This window comes from Scardinius erythrophthalmus, assembly GCF_964197995.2.
Source record: "Scardinius erythrophthalmus genome assembly, chromosome: 9".
NCBI lineage: Eukaryota > Metazoa > Chordata > Actinopteri > Cypriniformes > Leuciscidae > Scardinius > Scardinius erythrophthalmus.
In genome coordinates this window covers 33,352,860-33,376,482 of record NC_138229.1, presented here as the reverse complement: position 1 = coordinate 33,376,482, position 23,623 = coordinate 33,352,860, and the positions used below count along the sequence as shown (strand labels likewise).

The window sequence follows — 23,623 nt, the reverse complement described above, 5'->3', positions numbered from 1 at the left end:
CAGACGTCAAGAGCCGCCTCGGGAGGGGGGGTACTGTCAGGATTACATCACCATCTCCTCCCACTCGTTCCCTCACTCCGCCTACTCAGTCATTCACCCGTTCATTATCACCGGATTACTAATCAACGTCACCTGGATCTCATCATCACTCACCTATATCTACCCGCACTCACCGTTCAGTCATTGTCTGATCTCGTCATTTCATGACACACAGACTCTCTACATCACCTACCTGCATACTTACTGTCGATCCCGATCTTCTTCAGCCTGTCTTCAGTCCATCTTCAGAGTATCGTCATCATCTACATCTGCAAGAGAGAGAGACTTGGTTATCATTCAGTTAAGCCTCATACGATTATCTACTTCCTGTTTACTCACCTTTCACGCTGTGTCCGATCCATTCTACTATTAAAATATCAAACTTACCATCTTGTCTGCTTCGTTTGTGCAAACCTGACAGCAATGTATTTAATATATTTTCAGTATATTTACACCAAGTAATATATTGATCATATATATATGTATATATATATATAATATAAATATACTATATATATATGGAAATATATATATTTTTTCCGTTAGGGTTGTGTACCGATGCCCACATGATCTTTCCACTGTTAAAATGTGGAAAGGGTTCAAATTAATGCTAGTTTGTTGAATAAATTAAGAAATTATTCTTTTTAATACTAACTGACAACTGAATTGCAGCAGATTTGCACATCTAATGCTGTTAGTATGACTGTTGTCAAATATAAAGAAAGGGAATGAGCGTTTCCATTTGTTTGTATAGCTGTTTGTGTTTGTTTGAAACAGATAAAACGTCACTGTTCTCCATAATTTAAAAGCTATTTTAAAAAGCTAAAAACATTTCATGAAATATAATTTCATGTTTTTCATCATGTTATTTCTAATGAATTCTACCAGCAGCTCATTATTATGGCTTTATCACTGAAAAAAAACATAACCCAACATAATCAAATCTTTGATGCTCTGTTGGATTGAAGATCTAAGAGACAAGGCCAATCATGTTCATTGAAAGAAGACTAATTATTTCTTAATGAAGAACTTGTTGTTCCAGGTCTGCAAGGGCCGTCCTGCCCCATTGATTGCCCCAAAACCAATCAATCCCTTAAGATTAAAATCTCTAACCAAAACAGAATCAGTTAAGATGAGCGCTAAAATAAAACCGAGAAAGATGGCGGATCAATGCGAGAATGACAGAATGGAATAGCAGAGTGAATGTTTACAGCTGCAGTAGATTTAATCAGATCAATATTCTTCAAGAAAGGAGGGGATTTACAGGCAGGCGGTTTTTCACACAAGTCATTGGCTTTAGGGTACACAGGATCCTATATGTTACTATGGTACTGACAGAACCAGTTAAACTTGGCTCAGCATGCACGTAAGCCATGGCTTTGCAGTTATGTTACTCACAGGTATTATGGATCAAAAATGTCAAAGACTGTCAAAGACTGTTTATAGAATTCTGTGAGAAGTTTACATGACTAAATTCAAAAAAGAGAGAGACAAATGACATGAAATGTTAATTGGGGTTTGGTACTCATCAATTTTATAAATGTCTTTGATAAGGGAATTTTTAATTCTTAAAGCCTAATTAAGGTGCTTCTTCTTCTGGTAATGATTTCCTTCCTCTCAGTATCTTTCACACAACAACAACAACAACAACAACACCCACACCCACACACACACACACACACACACACACACACACACACACACACACACGCACGCACACACGCTCCTCAGAGACTTGTAATTGTACATCACTGCTATGTTACCATATGTATGTGACTTTAGAAAGACAAAGAGAGAAACAATCTCAAACACAATCTCAATCTGTTCTCCAGAAAAAGAAAATAATAAATCCTCTGCAGCCCTCCTCCCCCTCCATCTCCTCCTCTTCGTTCTCCTTACAGACAGTAGGGAAAGTCTGTTTCCATGACAACGAGTAGAATTAAGCCCGAGAAGTGCAATCCTAAAATGTCAAGTTGGATTGCTGCCTGAGTGTTTTAACTTTCAGGCTGATATTATATCTGGACTTGCCTGTAAATCAGATAAATCATTATCAGTCATTTGAATTTTGTAACAAGGAGTTAAGATTGCTCTGAGGAGACTATGTGCCAACTTCAAATTCTCTGTAGAGACACAATGCCACATTAAAAGCCATACTAAATTATTTATGCATGGATCCCTGACTCACCTCTCTTCATTTACTTCAGATAGCTTAGAAGAACTCGATATTGCGACAGAAACTTTTAACTCCCTCTCTTCCAGCACTTTAGACACAGTTGCTCCGTTGCGCTTAAAGAAGATTAAAGAAAATAGTCCAATGCCGTGGTATAACGAGCACACTCAGGCCCTTAAGAGAGCAGTGAGAAAAATGGAGTGCTACTGGAAGAAAACAAAACTAGAGGTATTTCGCATGAAAAGAGAGATCTATTGTATACAGAGAGACTTTAAAAGCTGCTAGATCTGCTTATTTTTTAACCCTATTAGAAGAAAATACCCTAAACCCTAGATATTTATTTGAAACAGTGGCTAAACCAACGAAACATAAAGCTTCAAGCCCAGAAGTTTCCAAGCAGCACAGCAGTAATGACTTTATGAACTTCTTCACTTATAAGATTGATAATATCAGGGAGAAAATTATAACTATGCAACCGTCTACTACAGTATCGCATCAGGCAGTGCATTGTAGTCTCCCTAAGGAAAAATTAAATTCATTCATTGCTATAGGAGAGGAAGAATTTTCTAAACTCGTTAAATCATCTAAATCGACAACATGTATGTTAGACCCTATACCGACTAAGCTATACTGAAAGAGATGCTTCCAGAGGTCATAGATCCTCTTCTTAATATCATTAATTCATCTTTGTCATTAGGGATATGTACCAAAAACTTTTAAGCTGGCTATGATTAAACCACTTGTTAAAAAAACACAACTTGATCCTACAGTATTAGTCGATTACAGGCCGATCTCAAATCTACACTTTCTGTCAAAGATACTAGAAAAGGCAGTATCTTCACCACTATGTTCCTTTTTAGAAAGAAATTATATCTGCAAGGATTTCCAGTCAGGATTTAGACTGTACCATAGTACTGAGACTGCTCTCATTAGAGTCACAAATGATTTGCTCTTATTATCCAATCGTGGTTGTATCTCTCTATTAGTGTTACTCGATGTTAGTGCTGCAATTGACACTATCGACCTCAACATTCTTTTAAATAGACTCGAACATTATGTTGGCATTAATGGAATTGCATTAGCATGGTTTAAATCATACTTATCTGACCGTTATCAGTTTGTAGCAGTAAATGAAGAGATGTCTTATCGATCAAAAGTTCAGTATGGTGTAACACAAGGCTCAGTACTAGGACCGTTGCTGTTCACTCTGTACATGCTACCCTTGGGAGATATCATTAGGAAGCATGGCATTAGTTTTCACTGTTATGCTGATGATACTCAGCTCTATATTTCTTCACACCCTGACGAAACTTACCAGTTCACAAAATTAATGGAATGCATAGCTGATATAAAAAACTGGATGACTAGCAATTTCCTACTACTTAATTCTGAAAAAACAGAGATTCTAATTATTGGACAAAAAACTTCCTCACGTAATAATTTAGAATACTGTCTAACACTTGATGGCTGCTCTGTCAAGTGCTCGTCGTCGGTTAGGAACCTGGGTGTGCTCTTTGATACCAATCTTTCATTTGAAAGTCACATCTAGCATCGTTAAAACTGCATTTTTTCATCTTAAAATATATCTAAATTACGTCATATGCTCTCAATGAAAAATGCAGAACAATTAGTTCATGCGTTCATGACATCAAGGCTAGATTATTGTAATGCTATTATGGGTGGTTGCACTGCACGCTTAATAAACAAATTACAGCTGGTCCAAAACGCAGCAGCTCGAGTTCTTACCAGAACCAGGAAGTATGACCATATTAGCCCGGTTCTGTCAACACTGCATTGGCTCCCTATTAAACATCGTATAAACTTTAAAATATTGCTGATTACTTACAAAGCACTAAATGGTTTAGCTCCCCAGTACTTGAGTGAGCCCTTAACGCTTTATAGTCCTTCACGTCTATTGCGATATCAAAATTCCGGCCAGTTGATAATACCTACCCAGCTAACAGACTTTTGTTATAAGAACGTTCTCCAAATATTCAGTGTTGGTTCTGGGAATGTGAAAAATTTATAGTTTTCTTGACGTTAGAGGAACGTGTTTTAAAAGGTATAATGTTCCTCAAATGTTCTTTCAACTTAATTTTGATTTAAAATTCAACATTATAAGAACATTGATTTCTAACATTCCAAGAACATAAAAATGTCCAGTTTCCTTAATGTTACTGGGATGTTTTTTAAAGGTTAGTGTGATGTTCCTGAAACATTCTTTCAATTATCTTTCGAAAGAGTAATAAGAACACAAACTACAACTTTCTTCAGACACAGCCTTAGATGAACTGAAGATAAAAGACATTAACTCTCTGAAGATCTGATTAAACAACTCCACAAACAGCATTACCAGCTTCACTTATTACTAACCAGACTGACTTTATTTCTGTCACACGTTTACAGAAGTTCTTATTGAGGATTAACAGAGGTTTAGATGTTAATGTCTTATTGAAAATGTTTCGTTTGAGGTCACCATCATGGAGATCAGTATTTGCTTTAGTTGGGCTCTTGACCCTTGAATTTCTTTAAGTTGGTGCTTTATCAGCAGTCACAGGCGGTCATGGAGAACATTTCTGCATTGATAAAGCAGATCAACATGTCTGTTATAGTAACAGACAAATGACTGTTTTTTCTGTAATTGATGACTTAATGAATTGAAACACTGTTGAAAAATATGATACTCAACAAATAAAAAAGATGATTTGTAACATTATTGTGCTTCAGCTGCTGAATGATGATTTCTGTGAGATTATATATATTTAACACTGAATTTATTATAGCTCCGTTGCTTTGAGTTGCAAAGCAACTCATTTTTAAAATTATTTGATTTAAATGACAAATAATTTATACACGCACAGACATCAACATTCGGTATATGAAACACAACAATGGTGACATTCTTCATGCCAGCATACAAAACACATTCATGGCTCCCAGCATGCATTGCGGCATGAATAAATTATGCAGCTGAATTATTTTTTTGATTGTCACCATTGTTGAGGTTTGTATGACGAGTAATGATGTCTAAGTGTGTCGTTTTTAACATTTAAAAACATTTTGGACAATTTCCCAAAATGTTTTCTGTTACTTATGGTTTTATCACATCGATTGAGTTCATCACCTTCTTCTCTAACTACTTTTAAGTTCCAAAAGTGAATGCAATTGTTTAACTGCAGTCCTTTGTCTGTTATTAAAGCAGACAAGTTGATCTGCTTTATCAATGCAGAAAAGTTCTCCATAAACACCTGTGATTGCTGATAACACACCAACATAAAGAAAGTCAAGGGTCAAGAGCCCAACTAAAGCAAACACTGATCTCCATGATGGTAACCTCAAACGAAACATTTTCAATAAGACATCAACATCTAAATCTCTGTTAATTCTCAATAAGAACTTCTGTAGACGTGTGACAGAAATAAAGTCAGTCTGGTTAGTAAAAAGTGAAGCTGGGAATGCTGTTTGTGGAGTTGTTTAATCAAATCTTGATAGAGTTAATGTCTTTTATCTTCAGTTCATCTAAGGCTGTGTCTGAAGAAAGTTGTAGTTTGTGTTCTTATTACTCTTTTGAAAGATGTTTGAAAGAATGTTTCAGGAACATCACACTAACCTTTAAATAACATTCCAGTAACATTAAGAAAACTGGACATTTTTATGTTCTTGGAATGTTAGAAATCAATGTTCCTATAATGTTGAATTTTAAATCAAAATTAAGTTGAAAGAACGTTTGAGGAACATTATACTTTTTAAAACACGTTCTTCTAACGTCAAGAAAACTGGACATTTTTCACGTTCCCAGAACCAACACTGAATATTTGGAGAACGTTCTTATAACAAAAGTCTGTTAGCTACACTGTAAACCCGAATAAGTTAGCAGAACTCAAAAAATTTAAGGCAATCGATTGCCTCAATTTTTTAAGTTTTGAAATTCAAAGATTAAGTAAGCAGAACTGGCAGATTTTAAGTTTGTACTTAAACATTTCAAGTTAAGAACAATTAAACATTTCAAGTTAAGAACAATTAGTGAACAAACTCCATCGCACACCTGCAGGTGATAGGTGCGTAGGATAACAAGACCAATTAGGTAGGTCGTTTCAGCAGATAAGGAACTGATGAAGGTCGTGTGACCGAAACGTTGTGTTAATAAACATTCATTTTAATTGCAAGTTAAGAACAATTAAAATCAAAGTACACTATTTCATACAATTAACTTAAAACCTTCATGTAATCTCAATGTGAACACTTTCATTAGTATTAACTTATAGTTCTAACAAGTTAGTTTGCTAACATACTATTATGTTATCATGCTAACAATAGTATGTTATACAGCACTTGCTGCATGAGAGCAATAACATACAGATTTTATTTGCTCTCAAATCAAGCCGCATGCACCACTTGTCACCATGATGGTAACTATCCTAAAACCAACATTAACAGAAATTCTTCTAAATTAGCATAACAAAACATTAATCAGTACTCAATCTCCCACTTAACATTAATCTTGCACAAAAAAACCCCATTATATTACGCTTAATTTTAGCATTTACTCTCCCATTCAAGTGCCATCGGCAAAGCATGCTGGGAAATAGACATCCCAGCCGTTTCAGTTAAACTTAAGTTTGCTTAAGTTTACTTAAAATATATCAGTTCTGTGAACTTGAAAGAAAAAGAAAGTGCTAAATACTCAAAAAAGTTAATTTGACTGAACTAATTAGTTTAATTTAAGTTTGTCCTACTCAAACTAATTAAGTATTTTGAGCGTTAGGGTTTACAGTGGAATATCAAAATCGACTGCTGGCGGTAGATCCTTTTCCTATTTAGCACCAAAACTTTGGAACAATCTTCCTAACATTGTCCGGGAAGCAGACACACTCTGTCAGTTCAAAGCTAGACTAAAAACACATCTCTTTGGCCTAGCATACACATAACACATTATAGACTTCTATAATTCAATGTTAGGCTGCATAGTTTAGGTCCGCCGGAACCGGGAACAATCCCCATAAATCCTGATGTACTTGTTACATCATAAGAAGGATGGCATCTACGCTAATAATAGTCTCTCTATTTATCCGAGGTTTACCGCAGTCCGCCGGAAAATACCATATCACAAAAATGATAAACAAAGGTTTGATGGCAAACCTATGGAAGCTTTTTTTCCGCCACAGAATAAAACATTTAATAGATAAGATAATTGATCAAATTGATAATTGTGACTTTTTATCTAACAATTGCAAGATATGAACTCGCAATTGCGTGATATAAAGTCAGAATTACGTGATATAAACTCGCAATTTGTGTTATAAAGTCAGAATTGCGTGATATAAACTAGCAATTGGTGTTATAAAGTCAGAATTTTAAGATATAAACTCACAATTGCGTGTTATAAAGTCAGAATTGCGAGATATAAACACAATTGCGTGAAATAAAGTCAGAATTGCGTGATATAAACTCACAATTGCGTGATATAAAGTCGCAATTGCGTGTTATAAAGTCAGAATTACGAGATATAAACATGCAATTCTGAGAAAAAGTCAGAATTTCGAGTTTATTTCTCGCAATTGAATTTATATCTCACAATGACTTAATAACACGCAATAGCAACATTTTGGCATGCAATTTTGATTTTATTACTCGCAATAGCGACTTTATATCACGCAGTTCTGAGATAAAAAGTCAGAATTGCGAGATGTAAACTCGCAATTGAGAGAAAAAAAATCATAATTGTGAGATAAAAAGTCGTACCTTTTTTATCTTTCATTCTGTGGCAGAAACAAGCTTTCATTCTGAAGACTAAAATGTAATCTTTTAATATAATTTCATTATTTAATATTATGCATCTGTATTATTATTCTTTATTAGTATTCACAATCAGTTGTACACTGTAAAAATGAATACGCTATATCTAATCAATAAAATTGTGGCAACAGATTACAAGCAATATTATTAATTAAATGTAACAAATTAGAATTGAGTAATAATTAATCAAATTAATTCCTTAAAAGTTAACCATTTAAAAAATAGTAAAATTTACAACTATTGTTTTTTATTTTTTTTTATTTTTTTTTATTGCCAACATTGAAGACACCTGATGTTAACAAACAGAATAACTGAAGGAGAAAAACATAATTTTAAGTCACCATTATGGTAATCAGTGTTTGTTTTAGTTGGGCTCTTGACCTTAAATCATTGACTTTAGATTTTGTTTGACTGCTGTACCTGAGCTATAACAGCCAGATGAACAAAGGGAAAAGGTGATCTGATGGTGTTGGTTGTGTTTTAACATAATCATTATTTCACAATCATTTGACCTGAATCTCTGAACTCATATAGATCCCAATTTACTTGGGAACCTAATTTACCAATTTAGGTTTTTAATTATAGCAGCACTGTTCTTGCACAACATAATATTTTGAACTTTTACAATGCAATCCAAAGATTTCTTAAACATGTCTCATATACAAAAATATATATATATATATATATTTTTTTTTTTATTTAGTTTTGTGAATCTCAACAATGGTGACAATTATAAAGCATGTTGCAGTGCATTCTGGGTGCCACCAATCAAAACTCATTCATGGCTCCCATCATACATTGCTGCATGAATAAATAATGAGCTTATGATCAGAGGTGATCTGTTTGTCACCATTGCTGAGATTCATACGCAAATTCTTGATGTCTGTGTGTGCCTACATAAAAACTTTTTTTTAAGTTTTTTTTTAATTGATTTGATCATATGGATTTCATTGAAAAGGCTAAAAAATGTACATTATTTAATTTGACAGGCACATTTTGAAGTTAATCATGTCAATTTTACTGACCATATAAAATTTCAGTAAAATACTGAATACTGTATAAAAATAAAAGAAAAAATATTAAATTTATTAAAAAATAAAAATAAAAGTACTGTATAAAATTAAAATACTAAAATACTGACCATTTTACTGACATTTCATGTCCATTTTACTGTTTGAAGAATAATTTCAGGCAAATTTTGTACCCTGTTTGTGGGAAGTGCCAATCAGAATTTAAATGTTTAAACCATTTATTATAGCTTTATCATAACATTATTATACCTGTGTAAATGCATTTATTCTGCCTCTGTGCTACATTAAATGCACTTACTGTAAATGTACTTACTTGAGTAAAGTTACTCAAGAGAATCATTGGAAAATAAGCTATGCAGTGACACAGGGGTGAAAGCTTTAAATATCATACTTTTATTCTTAAACAATCCTAATTTCATTCTGCTTTATAATATCAATGCATATTTATACATCTCATTATTCATAATGCATATATGATAGTGTTTCATTTAGGTGAAAACATCTGCAAACATGAAAAATAAAGAGTTCTGTTTGTACACAGCGAAAGGACACACTTCCATTACAGTATTTTCTTGTCTGGAAATTCATTTGATCTGGACAATCTTTGCATTGGGTGTCTGTTTTTTACACTCTTTGTCACATACAAGTTATTCATTTGACAATTTCTCACTTAACTATAAACACACTTTTCTGAGGACTCATGCGTTTAAGTCTGTGCATTTTGTTGCTGCATACTTGGGCACAGCTCTCATGCCATTTATACTGGAAGACTTATGAATGCCAGGCTCCTCCTATAGTCCACAATCCACCCACCCTGCCCAGGCCGACTTCCAAACCCGTAAAGGGGCAATAAACTGGCCTTCTTTGTGCTTTTTTTTACTGGACAGGGCTGGTGTCATGGTCACACTTCTAAGACTAGAGCTTCCTGAGTTGCTTGTCATACTTTGAGCTAAATATAATACTTAAGTTTGCTTGGGTGCAAGGAAATTTGAGAATAATTCACAGGAAATCGCCTACTTTCCATCTAAAGCTTAGCTGTCCATCGTAATAGAGCGTCGCACTCCAGCTGAAACCAAGTCGCAGTTTAGAGATGGTGAGCAGTGCCACGCACACTCAAGCATACAACACATACAGTGTATCTGTGCTGGACGTATGTGCGCCAAGGCGGGCAAAAAGTGTTGCATGGATATTATCTCTTACCAAAATGAATAGGCAACGAAACGATCCAAGACCACCCCCAAAAGCTTCTGAAGTAACTGAGCATACATTCTACATTCACCCTCCTGACATTCCAGCAATCTGGAGTCACAAAGTGCATTCGCCTCTTGGGTAATAATAATAATAAAAAAAAAAAAAAAAAAAAAAAAAAAAAAAGCAGAAAACCTTGCTCAAATCTGTATAATATCCACAAACAGAATCAATAGCAATGAGCATTGAGCAAAGAGAGAAAAGTTCTCATTTTTCTTGATGAAAGTTAAGCATGAAGAGCATTCACATGAAAATGAACACATGAGAACGTTTTAAAGCTCATTTCTCACAGCATAAACCCCAAACAAAGAATATTACTATTGTTGTGAACCAAATGACTGCCCATTGAACTTTTTTTTGCATAAAATGTGAGTTCAACTCCTGATTGGAATATTTATTTCTCTTTCCTCCCCCCCCCCTCTGTGTTCTTCTAGAAGTTTTCTCAGGCAAGAGTTCAGTTTGTCATCTTGTTGTAGATCCCCGTGGTTGGAGGCGAGGGCGAGGGCGAGGGGAAGGGGCTGCTCTGCCTCCTGTGTTTAAGCCCTGCTATGTGGAATCCTGGTTGACCGCTTTACCTCCGTTCATCGTTGGGGTTCCTGAGCTTTTCCTGGAGCGTTGCTTCTCTTCAATCTCATGCAGTGAAGGCTCTCTATACATGCAAACTGCAATATGCAAACACATCAAGAGATTAATACCCATTACTTTTGACTGCGATCATTATGGGTAATGAGACAATAGTCTGACATACTTTTTAGCTTTGCATTGTACATATTTGATTTTTATTTAAATAATGCATGAATATTAAAGGTTAAAGTGAAAATGAAATCAAAGCTGAACATATTTGCTTGCTTTATATATGATGTTGGTATTGCTGTGTGCGATTCATCAGTGCATGTAATTCCAAAGAAAAAATGGTTTGTCTTGTTGCGTAACTTATTTGCGTAACAATTTTTCTTTCTGGCATTTTTCTAGCCCTCTTAGTTTTTTGCCCCTTGTCTCAAACCATCTGGCTCCATTCTGGTATGTAACACCCACTTTTCACCCGTACTTACTGCCAAAGTGTCAAAAACTGAGCATCACTATTATTATTATTATTATTATTATTATGCTAAAGGTTCATCTAGGCATCGCTATATTGACAAACTTGGAACTCCATTTTCCACTCCAACTTTCCTAGTGAAAAAACACTATACCTAATTGCATTTAAAATGCATTTATTTCATACTATGTATAGTACAAAAAACATTAACATATTTACTTGACATTACGCTTTATACTAATATAAATATTATAATTAAACTTTAATTGGAGTATTTCTTTATAGCACATTTATAGTATTTCTTTATAGCACATCTCTTAATTACTAGGCCTTAAATGTGTTTTAATATCACTATTAGTAGTTTGATCTCTGTATAATATCAGTATTTAAATGCAAGATATTTAAAGTGTACCTAAAGTATACTTTCAATAGTTCCATTTTAGCACAATCAAATATACTTATGTATAGCTTTAGTTGAACCACAGCATTATTTCCGGATAACTAAAGTTATTATTTAATTTGCAAAATTAGTTGTTCCAATTTAGCAGACTTTAAGTACATCAATTTAGTATACCAAAAGTACAATTGCAGGGTATTTATATTAAGTACATAAATATGTAAATGTTTTTGTAGTATACTTAGCATGAAATAAATGCATTTCAAATATATTTAGGTATATTTATTTTTCATTAGGGATTACTTTCAATGAGAAACCTTGGGCATCAATACAGACACAGAAAAAAAAAAAAAAAAAAAGATGTGAGAGGAACAAAGCCAAAAATGATCATTTAGATTTACATTTATTCATTTAGCAGATGCTTTTATCCAAAGTGACTTACAGTTGAGGAATACAACAAGCAATTCTTCTTAAGAAGGCTATAAACACGAGAAGTGCCAGTACTACAAAGTTTCAGTCATCGTTCAAGATTGAACAAGCTAGTCAACATCTTAATCCGCTATAAGACTCAAAACACAACATATTCATCAGCTTTAATTGTGAAATGCCATTTGGCTCTCGTGTGTCTCGTGACATACAATTTGTCTGGTTTTTACTCTGTTGCTCACATAAATATATAGTATGGCTTCAGAAGACTTGGAATGCAACATGAGTTGTTTGTAAATTATATACTGTCCGTTTTTTTTGCAGTACATACCTGTACTTTTATCTGCCTGTTACATGTTTTATATTGATATATTATTAGTGGTTAGGTTTGCGTGGTTAGATGCACAAAAAATCTATACAAGTATAAATATATATGAAAATAATTTCTACTTTTACAAATGCATGCAAAGAATTAAATGCATCTTGATCTGACGCATGAGGCAAGCATATGAAAGCAATGGAGTTCCAAGTTCGTCAATATAACGAAGTACCCTTAGTCCCTCTCTATACAATCTACACACGGTATATAATAAATTTTATCACATTATTTTTCATTTGGTCACGTTTTAATATTTCTTTTGGTACTGAATTACATGACAGGGTACTTGAATGCTGGAAACACACTTTTGCAAAAACCCTACCTTCAATGGGTCTTGGTACAAAGTGTGAGGAGGGCTTAGTTTTCTTTACTCGATTCCCTTTCATGACCTGACCCTCCTTGGTGAGGCCCAGGAACCAGGCTCGACCCGACTCCTGTTGACGGTACATGGTGGACGAGTAGATAACATAGTAGTTCTCAAACACAGACTCCTTGAATTTACACTCAGGTGTGAACATCTCCTGCGGATGAAAACAACAACAATACGTGAATGAACTCGTCCCTTTAGAGGAGAAAAAGGGGTCAGACAGTCCTGTTGGGGAGTCCCCAGGGAGGCTGCAGGTGTTGTAATGTAGTTTGAAGGACTATGAAAGTGTGTGTTTGTGTGCAAGTGTGTGTTTAGAATATGTGAAGGTTAGAGAGGCAGCAGGAGTTAGCATCTCTTATCTGGGTCAGGTGACATGCAGCAGACGCTACCTTGCTAGGGATGCTACAGAGGTCAATGCGGCTTGGCGGACTCTAACCAAAACTGATGAACTTAAAACCTTAACAGATCGTCCCTGCTCCTGTCCACAAGAGGACTGTACGTTTCAATGCAGTTTGACCTAAAGAGAAGTGTATTTTTAATATTTTGTACATTTAATATTCAACAATATTATTGATCTGCCTGCATTAACACCATTGTATGAGAACTGAACTGAGCTGGACGATGACATCACTGTTTTCTCCAGAGCGGCTATATATAAAATATAAACCAAAAATGAACCATCACTGAACTTACTTAAGCTGGACTGTGGCGCTATTTTCTTCTGGAAACAAACTTTGTTGCATTATTTTCCTGTTATCACTGTAAAGCTGCTTTGAAACAATTTGTATTGTAAAAAGCGCTATATAAATAAAGGTGACTTGACTTGACTTGACTTTTTCTGATTTTAAATAGCATTTTAGTAAATGTTTCTAGTGCCACAGTTTTTATTTATATATAAACAATAATAGAATTATTTCGCATGCCACACCACTTTAAATGAACATCAGGTTCAGAACAGCATTTGAAAAATAAAATAAAAGGAAAAGAAAAGAATGGGTAAAGAACAGTGTTTATTCTGCTGGCACACCGTTTCAGAGAGGCGATTAGACTGGAGATCAAAATACAATCCTTTAATTCAAACTCCAACAGATCCACTGAAAGTGGAATGAGTTTTTGGGGTAAACAAGGCATGACAGTTCTTTCTTACACATTAGTAAGCTAAAGAACTCTTCAGCAGCCGAGAGGTCAATGGTGGCTGGTTAGTACGGCCCTTTTAGTCATTGAACCAGGTTTTGGTTCTTTTGGCAGTGTGGGCAGGTGCAAATCCTGCTGGAAAATGAAGTCAGCATCTCCATAAAGCTTGTCTGCTGAAGGAAGCATGAAGTGCTCTGGAAATGTCCTGGTAGACGGCTGCGTTGAGTGGACAGCACAGTGGACCAACACCAGCCGATGACATGGCTCCCCAAACCAACACAGACTGTGGAAACTTCACACTGGACTTCAAGCATCTTGGATTGTGTGCCTCTCCATTGCTTCCTCCAGACTCTGGGACCTTGGTTTCCAAATGAGATGCAAAATTTGCTCTCATCAGAAAAGAGGACTTTGGTCCACTGTGCTTTATTAAATCCAGAGTCAACGCAGCCGTCTACCAGGACAGTTTCAGAGCACTTCATGCTTCCTTCAGCAGACAAGCTTTATGGAGATGCTGACTTGCCCACACTGCCAAAAGAACCAAAACCTGGTTCAATGACCATGGTATTACTGTGTAATTACTGTGTGATTTCATGGAATATTCAAATTTTCTGGGATTTTGATTTCGTGGGTTTCATAAGCTGTAAGCCATAATCATCAAAATGATAACAAATAAAGGCTTGAAATATCTCACTTTGCATGTAATGAGTCTATATAATATATTAGTTTCACCTGTTAAGTTGAATTCTTGAAATAAATCAACTTTTTGATGATATTCTAATTTTATGACCAGCACCTGTATTTGTGCAAGAAACATTTAAACGGCAAATAATTCATTATTTTATAATAGATGTGTTTACCAGTGGTTAAGAATTTGGAGGGATTTTACAATCATGTAAAAAAATAATTATAATCATGATTCCCTGTCTGCTGCATTTGGCACAATAGCTCTAGTTTCCCGTACAATGATGTAACTCACTGCTTAACCACTTAATGATGCATTATAGAAATTAACTAGAGAGTCACGACTGTTTCCCGAGAACTTGGTAAAATGGTTCCCCCTACGTAGTCATATGCCGGCATGATGTACCCGCGATCTTCAAGCCGAAGGAACTGGATGAAATATTCTCAATGATATCACTTCACAATCTGACTTGTGATGCAGCCTGGAATTATAATCACATCATGTTTGTTCATTTGGTCAGAGGAGAACTGGCCCCACGATTAAGCCTGGATTCTCCAAAGGTTTTTTTTTTTTTTTTTGGTTTGGTTTCCTTGTCACTTTGCCTTTGGCTAAGTTCAGTAATATTATTGATTTGACTGCACTGACACTATTGGATGAGAACTGAGTCTGAGCTGGATGATGACATCACTGTTACCCAGAGCTGCTTTATAGATGAAATGTACTAATTTCATAATGTACTTTACACAGTTATTGAAGTGAACTGAATCAACAATGAACTGACTTCAGCTGAATAATGACACTATTGTCTTGAGCTGCATTACAGCAGAATTGAATTCTGTTTACATCATTGATCATGCATTTCCTGTTTATTGCTGTAAAGCTATAAACAATCTGTATCAAATGAGGCCATCGTGGACCAATAAGGCAAAAAAGTAGATATCTTAAAGCAGAATAAAGCAGCGTCATTTAAATTGAGTGAGAATGGGAAAAAAATACCCTGAATAAATGAACTGCGAACACTGCAGAGGACAGACATTTGAATAACCAAAAAAAAAAAAGAAACCTTGTTGAGTTTGCAGAATGAGTCTAATACTGTAGCTTGATAAATGTGCAACTATTAATGGTGGTGTGCATGTGTACAATAAAAAAGCCCCTGTGAGGAAGGCAAAAAGACGTTAAGGAAGATGGATTTGTGTGAGTCTGGATTAGCTCTGCTGCTTAATCTATGAATTCTTTATTCTTGAGTTCTATCTGACAGGTCATTACTATTCAAAGGATAAGGGCGGCAGGGCAACGTCTAGACAGCCGCCTCATTCACATTGGACGCCTGGAAAGGACACAGTTCCATCTCAGTGAGTGTAGAAAAGTAGAGGACAGCATTATACATCCACATAGCAAGATGTATGAGTGGTATGCATCCAAGAAAAAGTCCAATCTGAACAGTACTTCTTCAAAAAAAAATAAATAAAAAAAAAATAAAAAATGGTTAGGCTTTAGATTAGGGTCCAATTCTCACTATTAACTAATTATTCTATGACTTTTCAATAAACTCAATAAACTCATAATTACTGCTTATTAATAGTTAGTAAGGTGGCAGTTGTTAAGTTTAGGCATTGGGAAGGATTAAGGGATGTAAAATATGGTCATGCAGAATATCCGGTAACACTTTATAATAACTGCATGCTATGAATAATTAGTTAAGCATTAGTAAATAGTTAATTAATCATTTATAAATAATTAATAGACATACTTTATTAATGATCAGTTAATCATTTCTAAATTATGTGTTACATTATTTACAGTGTGGGCAAGTCAGCATCTCCATAAAGCTTGTCTGCTGAAGGAAGCATGAAGTGCTCTGAAACTGTCCTGGTAGACGGCTGCGTTGTTTTTTTTTATGAAATCTGCATGTTTCTTTTATTATCTTTTATGTTCATCTGCACATATTGCAATCAATCATCCATCTAATACCATTAATGTTTTTACCAGGGGACTAAATATTCAATAGTTAATTTCATAACAACACATCCAAGTAATATCACTTATACCGGTTTCAAAGTGTTGTTTTACACCAACCATGACCATGCTACTGAAAAACCAGGCAAAACATACAATGGAAATTTCATCAGATTGCACCACACCATGTCTTATTGTTGATGGACTTTTTGGGACCCAGTTTACTTAGTGATCTGATGTACTCAATGCTTACAGCAACCAACACTTACAACCATTGTGTCAATCAAACCTCTTCTGCTAATGTAAGAGCAGCCTGATATTTAGGCTTCTATACAGAGTGTCTGGCAGTATCTGTGTATGTGTGTGTGTGTGTGTGTGTCTGTACATAATGTAAATTATGTCCCATTAAAACTAAAATCCCCATTCTTCTGTTGCCCCATTGTCTTCTGAGTGCTGTACTGCAGTAAAATGGCAGAAGAAAATCCAGTAATTCATTGGGCTACTGGGCAGAAACAATTAGAACAGCTGAGGTGCAAAATTGATACGTGAATATACAACATGAACAGGCATTGTGCAGAACTACCTCATTGCTTTATCTATGTGTACACATGGTGTACAGCACTGGTGCAGAGTTAGAGAAGATTGGTGGGTGTTTTTCAGTGTGCAAGTGGTAAATTCTTGTATGAATGAGATCTCAGTTTTTGGCTTTGGGTGTTGGGTGTTCGCACATATTAATTAAAGATACACGCATTTAAAGTACAGAGGGAATTGTGGTTACTGCTGTGTTGTAAAGTAGGTCACAGTGAAAGCGTGATAAATAATGGAAGAGGAATCCTTACTATAGCTAGACCCAAACTCCCACACAAGCTAGCGGTTAACACTACAAACCAGCGGCCTTCAGCACAAATAACACACAAGCTGAGCTCAAATTAGCACATCTCTTTGAATGCACAAAATGTTGACAAATGTTGGAAAATATTGACCACTCACTGAACATTTTGTCTATCTAGCAGCAGTCTATTAATGTCATTTGCATCAAACACAATAGAATCCAACTGGCAAGCAGAGGGTGTTTTCACATTTGGTCCATTGAGAAGCTAAGGCACCATTACTACCTCTTGGTTCACTTCAAGGCACATGAGTTTGGTTCTTTTAAAGATGATTCAAGTGTAACAGCACCTTTAAAAGAAACCCTGTCATCACTTATTCAAGTTCAAGTTGATAAAGGTAGGGTGACAGTCCCGAAACTGGGAGCTTTGGCCCATGTCCCGCAAGACCTAAGCAGTGTCCCGCATTTCAATTATGTCTGTATTATTGTATTTCTGAGTGCCAGTCACAGAGCCGGTCTCAATTACCAAAGCTGAAATGAATAAATCTATTTAAAATATTATCATCCAATGTAATGGCAAATAGGCTTTCCAAGTAAATCAATACATAGCATAATTGTTACAAAGGGCCCTGTATTCAGCACTTCAGGTAATAGATTTATATTAGTAGGGGTTTCTGACTGGGAGTTGACACATTCAATAGGCCCTATTTTAATGATCTAAGCGCATGGTATAAAGCGCACGGCGCAAGTGCACGGTCGTGTCCGAATCCACTTTTGCTAGTTTAACGGTGGTAAATGGTTGTCCCTATTATCTTAATAAGTAAAAGGTGTGTTTTAGGCGTAACGTGCAATAAACCAACACAGTCTCATCTCCCATTCCTTTTAAAAGCCAGTTGCGCTTGTGCCATGGCAGATTTGCTATTTACACCAGGTTTTTGTTGGTCAATGGCGCAGTCTATTTCAGTTGCCTCAAAATAGCAATGTACCAACAATGCGCCTGAACACTTTTTTCAGACCAGCACGCCCATGGGCGCACAAATTGGCACAAATGTATTTGCTATTTAAACAACATGGCGCAGGACGTGAAAAAGATAACTGTGTCGGGCTGAAACTAGCAAAAAACACTTGTGTCTCGCCTGGTGCCGCATTGCGCCGGGTGTATGATAGGGCCCATAGACTATGGACTGTTAATGTCCCCTAGTGGAATTACAGAGTAGGGGAGTAGGGCACAACCTAACGCGGGGTTAAATGTAACACGGACCTTAGTCAGGGTCAAGCAGGTTGTGTTTCAGCATATTTTCTCTTGCTGCCAGAAGACAGTCTCCCGCTGATTTGTGGAAAGTTTTGATAAGATTTCGTGAAGATACTGGACAAAGATTGTTTTGACACCATGCAAGTAAATTTTTTCCTCATCCGTTTTTTTCGGTTTCTGAGTTGGGTGTGTACGTCACCAAATCTAACTTTATATCACCTTAATCACTGTCTTGTTGGCTAAAACACAGCACCATTTTGAAACATGTCAGCAACTCCTAGCAACTGTTAGCTAGGCTTAAAATATTTTTTACACAGCGGGGTTAGTTGTAGTACAGTGTTACAACTAAGCCGCCAAGTGTACAACGATAATGAAATGAAAACAGGGAGCCACATAACTTTTCAGGTTTGAGTATTTATTTTTTATATTTATTTTACCACATTTAACTTTGTTGGACTTTCACAAACAATGTTGGAATTTAATCGTCAAAGTATGATTTTTAAAAATGGTAGGTCCTAAAATATTTTTTTTATAATTTGTAGCAGAGATGTGAATGTTGCTTGTGTAAAAAAAGAAAGAAAAAAAGATTAATCTAACTTAATTATTTTTTAAATAATTGAGCCAAAACAAAAATGTGTTAGGTTGTGCCCCGCTCTCCCCTACTTAAAATGTGCTCAAAGGGCGTCAGTTGTTGTTATGAATCCATAGAGTGTATAGAGTTTGCCTCATTTCATAAAGTGGTGTTATTTAATCATGTGCATGCATCTAAAAGTAAGTTTCAATGTTTATACATCTTATTTCACTGTTTATGAGTTATAATCATAATTCTGTTTGTTACTTTGATTAGGCCAAATTAATGTCACCTATATGGCCGATCAACCTGCCTATATTATCTTATTGCATGTTTATAATTGTTTACAGAGCTCTTCCTTGTTGTTTATATCTAGCATAAGTGTAATTGTCTTTCATTGTGTATATACTAATTGTTGATATTGTCGAGTACGCTAAGAAAAGTGCTTTGTCATTCTGTTATGCATACGCTGTCTATGTCATTGATGCTACAGCTGCGGTTTCGAATCCCGGTCTGACCAAAGTTAAATAATTTACAGATAAGATAACAAAAGTGAATAATATGACTTCTGGCCTTAAGTCGTTCACCACCCACTGGACCAAGATATGAAAGCACACCTGTATCTCACCCAGTAACAATGGAGGATGTATCGGAGATTCTGAAAATGATGCTGCAACTTTAACAAGAAAATCAACAACTTCAATCTACAGTGTTACATATGCAACAGCAAATGGGCATTAACAGAGCCTCCTCAATCCACCAAAGAGTCAAGTCAAGTCAAGTCAAGTCAAGTCAAGTCATCTTCATTTATATAGCACTTTTAACAATGTAGATTGTTCCAAAGCGGCTTTACAGTGATAATAGGAAAATAAAGTAACAGAGATTGTTTTGGCTTTATAGCAGCTCTAGAATAAAGTTATTGTCTCTAGAATAAAGTTATTGTATAGTTTTGATTGATTCACTTCCGTCGCAACAATCATTAGTTATTAACTTAGGGGCCGCTAACACGACACCGTTTTAACAGAAAACTCTTCTGCGCAAACTTTCAAAAACGCGAACACGTGAGAACGCTGATGGCGTGCACATGTGTATTATTTAACACATTATAGACTTCTATAATTCAATGTTAGGCTGCATAGATCAGGTCAGCCGGAACCAGGAACACTTCCCATAAATCCTGATGTACTCGTTACATCATAAGAAGAATGGCATCTACGCTAATTTGAGTGTTTTTGTTTATCCCGAGGTTTTCCCGCAGCCTGCCGGATCCAGGCTCTATCCAGATCTGACGAAGGACCTGCGCCTGGACCCGATGTCATAGCTAAAGTGCTAAACTAGTTTCTCCTTACGGAGGATCCCTTTACCATTCTACAGATAAAGCGTTGTCGGGAAAATTCGGTTCGCATATCTACCCCGAAGTGATAAAATTCTGTATAAAAAATGTTAAGGCCAGACAAGTCGTTTTTTAAAGGTCCCGTTTTTCGTGTGTTTTTGAAGCTTTGATTGTGTTTACAGTGTGCAATATAACATGTGTTCATGTTTCGCGTGTAAAAAAACAGTATTTTTCACACAATTTACTTATCTGTATACCGCTGTTTTCACTGTCCTAAGAACAGGCTGATGACTTCCTTGTTCTATGAAGTCCCTCCTTCAGAAATACATAACGAGTTAGGATTGTGCCAGTGGTTCCTGTGTTGTGATTCGACAGCAGCTTAGCGCACGTTGCCTGGAAAGGTCACGCCTCTTACCATAATGTGGAGATGCATGCGCTCAGGGAAGGCCAAACAAAGGTGATTGGACTCCGGTAGGGGTGGGCGATATCTCGATATTTAAAATATATAGAGATATTTTTTAAACACGATATGGATTTTGACATATCGTATATATCGATATATTGTTTATATTTATAAAAATGTCGTTATTTCAAATGTAGGCGCGTTGCTCGTGGCAAGCGCGCTCATAATGTAAGAGACGCCGGCGCGACCACAACAGTGCCCAACATCAAATGGCAAACGTAATGCAAGCGGAACGAAACTGCTCGTTATTATGTGGTTGAAGGACCGTTTATCAGTTTGGACCAAAGCAGCGCGAGCCAATCGTGATCATGCGACACTGTTACTACACGGCGCTAATAAGAGATCCAGTAAAGAAAGCATTTGAATTCGCCACAGAAGTAATAACATCGCTGCTAGATCTAGTGAGAAACATTCACATTTCTCCGTTATTAACAGATCAAACAGCGCTGACGTGGAAACCAGGAGAAACATTGTGCCATGAATGAACTATAGTGTCCACAGATCAGCAACATTCACCATGGATTTACTGTAGTAACACTAACTACAACCTTGGATGTTTGGCAGGAATAGTAGGCTATAATGCCTTCAAGTAACATTACGTCGGTTTTATTTTGACATTATGAATACAATTGCCTCAAATGTTAATCTGAACTAAAATAAACCTTTATTTATAACTACTACAATATTACATTAAATTTTTTCCAAGGAACTGTTTTGTTTTATATGCTCCTAGAGTCAATTATAGCTCCAGAATTGCTCAAAGTAAAAAAATATCATACTTGATGATGTTAGTTTTAATTATAAAAAAAAAAGAATAAAAAAAAATAATATTATTTAAAAATGTTGCAGAAGCACTTGTTCCTTTGTGAACTGCCTACCTCTTTGCACTTCAATAAAAAAGACTTTGTGGTATTTGGCATATTTGTTTTTGCAGTAGTTTTTGGGGGGTTCTTTTTCCTGTAAAGATATCGAGATATATATCGTATATCGAGATATAGCTAAATATATCGAGATATATTTTTTGCTCCATATCGCCCAGCCCTAGACTCCGGGATGAAAATAACAGCGTCTCGACGACATGGCGACAAACACACTCTACAAACGCAACTCTTCCTCTTCTCCATGGGAGCGCAACAAGACCACGCCCCCTTTTTTGTGTATTCCTGTGGGCGGAGGTTAGTCAAAAAACTGTTCTAGTGACGTCATTAAAGAAGGAAGTAGAGGGATGTAGTCCAAACCGGCCGTTCGATGTAGGCGACTTCTGTTAAATAAAATATCTCGCTTGGCATTGAACTTTGAGCTTTATAATTTTAAAGATATTATTTATACTCTAACAACAACATTACACACTAACTAAAGTTTGAAACATGGGATCACGAAGAACGGGACCTTTAAGGCTTAATTTGTAGGGAATTACAAACCTGCGCACATACTGTATATTCAAACGCGCATACCAATAGACTGAACTCGTAATACGCATGTGCACGCCATCAGTGTTCTCACAGGTTTTGTGTTTAAAGTCTGTGTAGAGTTTCCTGTTAAAATGGTGTCGTGTTAGCTTCCCCTAAGTTAATAACTAATGATCGTTGCGACAGAAGTGAATCAATCAAACTAACTTTAGCTGGAAAATAACTTTATTCAAGAACTGCTATAAAGCCAAAACAATCTCTGTTACTTTAAACTATCCTTGTATCTCTGTAAAGCCGCTTTGGAACAATCTACATTGTTAAAAGCGCTATATAAATGAAGATGACTTGACTTGACTTGACGAGTTCAGTCTATAAGTATACGTGTTTGAATATATGTGCGCAGGCATGCAGTCCTTCCCTACAAACCAACCCTCAACAAACTACTTGTCTGGCCTTAAAATTTATAATACAGAATTTTTATCACTTCCGCGTAGCCACGCGAACCGGAATTATCCCGCCAACGCTTTATCTGTAGAGAGGTAAGGGGAGGGGAGGGAGGCCTTCACAGGGGAGAGACTAGTGGACACTTCAGGGCTGCATTGTTGTCGCAGCATTGCCTTTGCCATATGACAGTGCCTTTACCAGAATATGAAGACTGGCTACTGCCACCACCTCCTGTAGTGGATGATGACTTCCTTCCCCGCGCAATGGATATACCACCCCTACCTCCTAGAAACAACATATCAGATATGGTGGAGGAAATAATCACCAGCCTGCAGAAATTAGGGAATAAAGATGAATCTCCCTCCTGCGCATCAACACCTGAGTACTGTGAACCCGAGAGGTACCCTATGGCAGCAACCCCACCGCAGAGGGCGCGTAACTATCCAAAGTCCAGGCATCCCCAAACAGCACCTACTGCAAGCATGCCATTCTATAGAGACACAGGACAGCATCCTGACTACCCTCAGCTATAGAAGATAGACAGAGGGCCTACACCCAAAAATCCCTGACTTCACCAAGGGAGACCCATAGGACTTGGCATGACTGAAGGTCTCATTAGACAACCTTCTACCTGAGGATAGAGATTTAAGTAGCAATT

At 36.3% G+C, this 23,623-nt stretch overlaps 1 protein-coding gene across 3 annotated transcripts in view; it reads right to left on the bottom strand.

Annotated features, from left to right (window-relative positions):
- Window positions 1-10,830: 10,830 nt before the first annotated feature.
- fgf12a (fibroblast growth factor 12a) overlaps window positions 10,831-23,623 on the bottom strand; it is a gene marked incomplete at both ends in the record, with an annotated part of 65,915 nt that continues 53,122 nt past the window's right edge. For all 3 annotated transcript variants that reach the window (XM_081375039.1, XM_081375037.1, XM_081375038.1), the window contains 2 exons: window positions 10,831-10,946; window positions 12,848-13,046. In XM_081375039.1, coding sequence (XP_081231165.1) covers window positions 10,831-10,946; window positions 12,848-13,046 — 315 coding nt within the window. The remainder of the gene's footprint in view (window positions 10,947-12,847; window positions 13,047-23,623) is intronic.